The 8,603-nt window shown below is 33.1% G+C and overlaps 1 protein-coding gene across 1 annotated transcript in view; it reads left to right on the forward strand.

Moving 5' to 3' along the window:
• Positions 1-8,376, forward strand: part of Agpat1 (1-Acylglycerol-3-phosphate O-acyltransferase 1) — a 75,391-nt gene extending 67,015 nt beyond the window's left edge. The window contains 3 exon segments of the mRNA XM_074173007.1: positions 5,825-5,882; positions 5,885-5,989; positions 7,109-8,376. Coding sequence (XP_074029108.1) covers positions 5,825-5,882; positions 5,885-5,989; positions 7,109-7,278 — 333 coding nt within the window. The 3' untranslated portion in view covers positions 7,279-8,376.
• Positions 8,377-8,603: the final 227 nt, after the last annotated feature.

An 8,603-nucleotide genomic window follows, 5' to 3' on the forward strand; every position in this document is an offset into this window, starting at 1 on the left:
TATCGAGCGAATGTTTAATTTCCAAGTGGACTGCTCGAATACTCATGCAGGTGAAAAGCACGATATATCGTTTTTCAGTTATCCTTCCAACAGTTACTACCATTGGACCAAAATAGTCCATCCCTGTAATAGTGAAGGGTCTTGTGAAACTTTGTAGTCTGCTTTCAGGTAACTGCCCCATTTCAGGTACTTGAGGTTGGACTCTTATTTTCCTGCAGAAGAAACATTCGGTTTTGCATTTGCGAACTGCACTTCTCATTTTCAAAATCCAAAATTTCTGGCGGAGTTCATTCATAATGAGTTCTTGTCCTTGGTGGTTAAAGTTAATATGATAGTGCCCAATTAGCAAATTTCGTGAAACAATGTTTTTGATCAAGTATTGCTGGATGTTTCTGGAAATAGGTGAGATCTTTGGCTTGCTCAAGTCGTCCTCCTATCCTTAGTATTCCTTTATCATCAAGTAATGGCGTCAGGGTATATATACGGCTTGATTTACTGATAGTCCTTTTGTTTTGTAAATCTGCAATTTCTTGATGGAAACATTCGTTCTGTACATATTTTATATACATTTCTTCGGCTTTTTCCACTTCTGAACACTCCAAATTTGTGCATACTTTCCTTTTTCTGCAGTTGTTGATGAATCGAAGCATCCATGCAGTGGCTCTAATTAGTCGTCGGTATTTGGAAAATCTGTCTAGGCTGGGCAAATAACTGTGTGTAATTGTTGTTGTCAGTATAGTTTCTCTTTTCATTTCCAATTTCATTTCTTCTAGGGGTTCATCAGTTTCTTTCGGCCAATGATTCTTAGGAAATGTCAAAAATTTTGGTCCAATAAGCCATAGACTTTCATTTGCACGGAAAAGTTCTCTCGTACTTTCATCTGCCACGTTATCTTCTCCAGAAACCCAGTGCCAGTTAGATACATCTGTTATCTTAGTTATTTCTCAGACCCTCACTGCTACAAAAGTTTTATGTCTTTTTGTCTGAGATCGAATCCAATGTAGTACAATTCTGGAATCCGTCCATAAGTAAATTTCTGATATGTTGATTTCTAAACTTTCTTTCACAGAATTTATCAATCTACTTAACATTACAGCAGCCTGTAGCTCTAGTCTGGGTATTGTTATTTGTTTTATAGGTGCTACTCGAGTTTTTGCACTTACAAATGATGTATAGATTATATTTTCGTGAATAAATCGTAGATAAACGACAGCTGAAAATGCTTTCAGCTATAATATCCCAAGGACATTGATAACTAACGAAATAATTTTATCACAGTTTTCGAAAGCACGTTATTTGGTAACATCCCGACGCCAAAGGCGGAGGGATGTTACCTAAAATAACGTGCTTGAGGAAGTTGTGATAAAATTATGAGTTATTTATCAATGTTCGAGGGATATTCGGTGAGAAATTTTTTTGCAATTCGACAAAATTATTGAACACACAGTTATTAAAAGAACAATTCGTATAATGATATTCCGTTGATCTTGCTGTATTTGCCTCGGTTACTGCATAGGTGTTTCCTATTAGTTGGAGATCCATTGTCCTTTTCGATATGAAAATAATCAACTAAGCAAGCAGCACCTTCACCACCTCTCCAAGCCAATTCCACCGCTGCTATGTGATAAAATTTGCGTAGGAGTCCTATAGGGGTATTTTCATCCCAAAAGTTTATAATTTTACTCATTTCATTTGAAGTTAATGGTACTGAGCTTGTTTTGCGTTTAGTGGGATCTGTTTGTAAATTTCTTCGTGCTGCGTCGCGTGCATTCCGCGCTTGTTTGAATGCAACACTTTTAAAGGGGTCTAGCATGATATTATACTCCTTGTAATACTTTTCTTGTAATAATTTGCTTGTTATATTCCATACGGTTTTAACAGTAGCCTCCTTAAACTCTGTGCTATCCTTTTTTCTCATATTAATCGCCCAATCCTTGAGTATTAATGCAAGCTCTTCGAGAGTACGATTTCCATCCAATTCATATTTTCTGGCGTCACAAAACTCCATAAATATTTTCCAAGTGTATTTTTTACTATTGACAGTATTTTTTGGTGTATTTTCTTCAATGATTTTGTCAATTGCCGCATCATTTTGAACACCAAAGCGAGGAAGTGACATTTTCGAAATAAATTGAATTACTGAAATGTCAAACAACTTTATTGTGTTGGTTGCTTAGCAATGTCATGACATAAGTGATAACTACCCGTGAAAACTATCCATGGGTAGTTATCAGTGTAATGATGGTTTCATTGGTTATTTCGACACACATGACTAGAAATAGACAAATTTGATAGGATAATTTTTTTGGCAAAAAATTTTCTCACTAATGTCACAAAAACCATGTGGTTCTACTTCTTCACTGGCAAATAAATGACAACCATAACATCTGGGCACGCATGTTTCCTTGATGTTGTTGAGGTTCTCCAATAACTGTATCCATTTGGTATTCATATTTTCTGATATCTCATCATCCCAACTGATTCCCTTTTTCCAGAGTTCTTGTAGAAAGATTTTGAATTTTACAACCACTGGTGATAGGAAGCCTAGTGGATCAAAAACGGACATAACCAATTTAAGAACTTCCCTTTTCGTTGGTATGTTGGTTTTTCCTAGAATTTTAGAATCTATATTTCCTTTATTCAGTGTCTGATTCAGGATTCCACCAAAGTCCTAGTACTCTTTCTGCAGGTTGTTGAACAAATGAATTAAAATTTTTCTGAGTTCTGTATCTTAAATGTTCGGGAATTTTGTCAATAACATTTTGAGAATTGCTGATCCAGTTGCAAATGCTGAATCCTGCTTTTACATGAATTTCTATTACTTCCAAAATGAGTTTGACGGCTTCTTCTTCAGTTTCTACACTATCTAAGTAATCGTCAACATAATGTTTTTCAATGATTGCTTTAGCTGCCTTGGAAAGTATGTGATAATGTTCTTCAGCATTTTTATTCTTCACAAACAGAGCCATACAGGGAGAAGATGTCGCTCCGAATGTCATGGCCTTCATTTCGTAAACATCAGGATATTTTGATCGATCCATACCTCGCCAGAAAAAGCGTTGAACTGAGCAATCGTCATCTCGGATTCTTACTTGATGGAACATCTCCTTTATATCTGAACAAAAGGCGATCAACTTCTGACGGAATTTCCAAATAATTGCTGTTAAGTTTTTTAACAAGTCTGGACCTTGAAGAAGATGATCATTAAGGCTAGTTCCACTCGACCTTGCTGCGGCATCAAATACCAATCTCAGCTTGCCTGGTTTGTTGGGGTTTACCACTCCAAAATGTGGTAAATACCAAGTTTTTTGGCCCTCTCTTTCAGCTTCAGTAACGCTCAGCTTTCGAATATAGCCTTTTTGAGTATATTATTCAATTTTTCTACAGTAGTCAGCTGCAAATTGCTTATTTTTATCCATTTTCCTCTCCATACATTTGAGGCGATTCAGTGCTACAGGTTTACTGTCTGGTAATGTAACATTTTCGTTTCTCCATAGGAGCCCAATCTCAAAATGATTTCCAACTAGTTGAATAGTATTTTCCATGATTTTCAAAGCTCTTTCGTCTTCTCTAGATCTCCCATTTTCTTCTATGCATATTATTCCAAAATTTTCAATTCTAAATGAATCTTTCACCAGTTTGTGGATATCTTCATGTGCTTCTTCTTGAGACTTACAACAAACGTGAAATATCAGAGAATTCTCAAGAACCTTTCCTTGTGGATATCTTCCATGTACTACTCATTCAAGTAGAGTTTTATAAATAAAAGGCGCATTCCAATAACTATGATAAATTTTCCTGGCAATTGTTAAGGCACATTGGTCTTGGCCAATAAGAATAGTTGGTTGGGCATCATAAAAAGAAAGAACTGGCGTTTCCTTGATGTATGGGTAGGTTTTACTCATATTTTCCACATCAATTGTTTGCTTTGGAAGTGAAAGTCCGCTGACTGTTCTGACTTCATTTATTTTGTACATTTTTGAGTTTTCTTCTATTCCAGATAGCTCTAAAGTCACCTTCTTCGAATTTTCTTCATTTTTTGTTACGTTGTTGAGCCACTGATAGCATAGTGGTTCTACAGGTCCGTCTAATCCTATTTCTTGAGCGATTTTGCTGTCTATCATTGTTGTTGTCGCTGTTTCATCTAACAAAGCAAATGTATAAATTTCCTTATTAGGTCCTTTTAGTTTCACGGGAATTATTCGAAGTAGTATTGTAGGATTTTCTTCTTGAAAAAAGTTAATTTTTTCCACATGAATGTCTGGATCGTCGTCCTTGTTCAAGAGTGAAACATTATTCACTGAACCTTCCGCCGCCTTAATTTTATGATCAAGATTGTGAAGTATGTTGTTATGGAATTTTTGGCAATTTTCTATTCCACACTTTTGTTTTACCCTGCATGAATATATATTATGACCTGACTTTAGGCAGTAAAAACAAAGCTTCTTTGATGTCACAAATTTCCATTTTTGGTCGATGTCAAGTTTTTTGTAGTTTTGGCAATCTGTCAAAATATGATTATTCTGGCAGTTGGGACATTTCTCATATTTTTTTGTAGAAAATACATTTATATTTTTCCTGCTTTGAAATTTGTCTTGTTCAAATCGTTTTTCAGGATAACTATAACTGTTGAAATCAGCACAACTTGACGCAGCTACAGCGCATCCATAGTGAAAATGTTTTTAAAGTGATGGTTTCTTCTAAAGTGGATTCTTCAGCCCATTTGAGTCTTAGAAATGGAGGTAATTTCATGATAATTTCATTTAATATTGATGGATTCGTCATGTGTCCAGTATTTTGAAATAGTTCCATAGTTGTAACCAAATTTTCGATAACGTTTGAAAATGGCAGGTACGTTTCAAATCTTCCCTCGTTTGGATGAGTGGCTCGTCGAACTTTTTCTATCAAATTGAAAACAATGAATTCTGGTCTACCGAATGTTATTTTCAAGATTTCAATTATTTTCGTTACATTTTTAGGGGCGATAAGGAGTGGTTGCACTGCTTCTCTGGCTCTCCCTTTAAGGCATCTTTGCAGACGCATAATATTTTCGTCTTCACAAATATTGAAAAGATTAGTGGAACGCTCGAACTGACTGAGAAACAACGGCCAGTCTTCTGGATTTCCATCAAAAGTGGGCAAATTTGTTTTTGTATTATCTGATCGTTCGGAACTTTTTGATTTGTTGGAGTTCTGCTTAAATACATCACAGATCTGGTTGAAATTATCAGCAGTCATTGTAATGAAATTATTTGCCGTCGGCAAATCGGTGTTAATACCCGTTTCTTCAATTTTCCTGTTTGCTATCTTTTCTTGAATACTCATTTGGTCTAAATCGATAACACAATCAGCATCGTAAATTGTAGACTTTTTGGACGAACCTTCCTGTATCAATTAACGTTTTAATTAATTTTGAAAATGGCAATATTTAGATGAATAAAAATATTCATTATAGTAGTTGTGGAGCAGCAATTACAGGTTTGAAAGCTGTTGTAATTGCAGGTTTGAAAGCTGTTACATTTACTGTACAGAGTATCTCAGGGCATACGGCATAATAAAAATATAAAAATAAAGAGACATCTTTCGTCACATATATTAATAGGTCTGCGCCTTTTGGTGAACAACTTACTATCAGATCATTTTCCAACAAGTTTCTTCTCAATGTAAAGAAATGACCGCTTTCATAGTATGTGGTCAGAATTTTGCTAGAAATGCAATATCTCACTCCAATTATTTATAGGGAATCAAATCAATCACAATATCATATCATTCCCTCTCGAAGACTGAAAACTACATTGATCTAATCAATGGCTTTTTTTTTCAGATCAAACTTTGGGTTTTTCCTGAAGGAACCAGAAGAAATAATGGAAAAATTCATCCTTTTAAAAAGGTGCTTTTCACATGGCCATTTCGAAAAAAATACCCATTATACCATTAGTTTACAGCAGATACTACTTTCTAGATGATAACGCAAGACGGTTTGACTGTGGTAAGTGTCCGTAACAAAACATCATTTGCATCTGTTGAATAAATTATATGTGGTTTCAAACATGTTATTATCATACTGATTATTTTATTTACATCCAGAATGAGGTATTTTTTATCTGAGTTGTTTATCCGTTCACATTAATTTGAATAACTGTGATATTTGTGCAAAAATAATTTGGTTGCAGCTCAAAGAAAATTTTTCTTATAAGAGTACATGCAAAATGATTTTATAAAAAATGATATGTGCGAATAGCATTACAATATCCTCATAGAATTTTAATAAGGAATTGAATCTACTGAAACAAATTGTCATAAATAACAACTTCAACCCAAACTTAATTCATCACATCCTTAATAAAAAAACGATAATGATTCATTTATTTTCCCAAGGAACATAGCAGGAAAAAATCAATAATTCAATACTAACTGTAACATAATTGTATAAAGTATAAAGCTCTCAAAGGAACTTTGATTATGCTTTACAATGTGACAAGACAAACCAGAAATTTTCAACAGCCACTGTAATTTTTTCCATATATTGGTTTCATTGTGTACTTATAATATCCACCTAAATAAGTTCTAAATCAATTGGAGTTTCAATATCTGAATAATAATTAAATTAATGACTTATTTTTCCAAGAGACATACATGTTTATAATAGGAAAAAAACAATAATTCAAAACTATTACATAACTAAGTATGAACAGAAGAACAAAAAAATTAATCAGAACTGAAACTTGAATATACTTTCAGAGGGTCTCAAAAACGATTATAAACATCATACGCATAAATACACACATCAGAGAACATATTAACACACACTGTTATACACAAAAAGAGATACATACATACAGTTTAAAAGCAATAATATTTTTCAAATTTTTGTTCATTGAAGTTTTTTGAAGCATTTGGTTACTCATCGTGAAACTTGATAACTTTATAATAAATCAAATTTGTTCAATGTATAAGATTTTAAAAACCTGTATCCCCAAATAGTTTTACTAAAAATGTATTTCTGAAAGGATTAACATGAATCGGTTCAGCAATTAACCTGAAACCGCTATATGTTAAACTATATTCTCTTTTTTTTTTGTTTATGAAATAAAAAATACAATTTCAGGAAACATTATCATCACTGCTCTACCGCAGATAGAAACTAAAGATTATACCATGGATAATTTGGAAGAACTAATGGAGGAAGTAAGAAGCGTTATGATCAAAACGTTTAACGAAACAAGTAAAGAAGTTGTCAGTGACACCATTTCTAACTCTAATGTTGATGTTAATTGAAAAACCTGTATTCAAAGTATTCTAAACTAAGCAACATCTATTAACTGATTTGAAATATCTTTTCACAAGAAAATTAATTTTTGATTTTGACACAAAATCTATTTCAGTATGGAACCTGAAATATGTCAGAAATGATCTGTCCATTGATCAAAAATATCTCTACACCTCATGAAAGTAGGTAATAACTGTACCCAACTCAAGATATTTGCTTAGCATTATATTGTGTAAGTACACTATTTCTTATGAACATTCTGATCCCAACAAAACAACCATTTTTGTACAAAGGCCACTTTCTGTAAAAAAGTGAATTGATTAATTGGTTGTTAGTTGTACCCTATTGATAAGATGAATATGCCATGTCAATCGAGTTGTAGGCCAATTTTTCATATGTTAGAACTGAATTCCATTTCAATTGGTCATTTTAATTTTAACCCACCAATCTTTGACTTTTACTTTAGTTTAAAATTGTGCTAGAGTTGAGTGATACTCTTATTGAGTTTCAGAGTCCCTCAGTTTGAATTGCTTTCTAGTCTTATTTTTCATAAAGTGCCATACAAATTGAAACTAAAGTCAAGTCGATAGTATGTGGTGTAGCCAGAGTTTTTCCGTCCATCTATATACTCTCTTTAAATTTTATTACTTTAGGAATAAAGCAAATGATTCAAATATTGAAATATTCATTAATGACTTGCTTTAAAGTGATATCAATTCATGTAATTACTACTGATCATTTAATTAGCTTTCTAATACTCCCTCCTACTTAAGGAGGAAATTTCTACTCTTAGTAAAAACATAATCTTCCAATATGTGTGACTGGTTGCTATATGTCGAGTTTCAAATTGAATATGATATTTTGAAAAGTATTATTTTATATGTAAGAACGCACATACATCACAACAATACATATATTTGCAAAATAATTGACTGTTTGTTAGGCAGTTTTGTATGAAAAAGACATTTCAAATCATATTAAACTTTTCAATTGTGAGCCAATAATTTTCATTAGGAATTAATAAGTATTGTTCATTTATTGTAAAACAATGTGATTTTTGTATCTTTTGTAGAATGTGTCATGGAAGTAAAGTGTTTTTTCAATTATATTTTGTATTCATACATATCAAAGATTTTCAATAAATTTCAACCTTTGCCTTTCTTGATCTTTCTTGACACAAAAATACAACACATTAAAAAAGTATAGAATACCAATCAAACCCCGCCGGTACCGCCGCAACCGCTTTGTCCCTGCATTTCAAATCTGTAATTTTTTCGAAAATATTCATTTAAATTACATGCTATAAGGGGCCACATTGACCTATATTAAATGC

This window comes from Leptinotarsa decemlineata, unplaced genomic scaffold (genome assembly GCF_025532065.1).
Source record: "Leptinotarsa decemlineata unplaced genomic scaffold, Ldec_3_MD MMD2_tig00000199_RagTag_RagTag, whole genome shotgun sequence".
Lineage (NCBI taxonomy): Eukaryota > Metazoa > Arthropoda > Insecta > Coleoptera > Chrysomelidae > Leptinotarsa > Leptinotarsa decemlineata.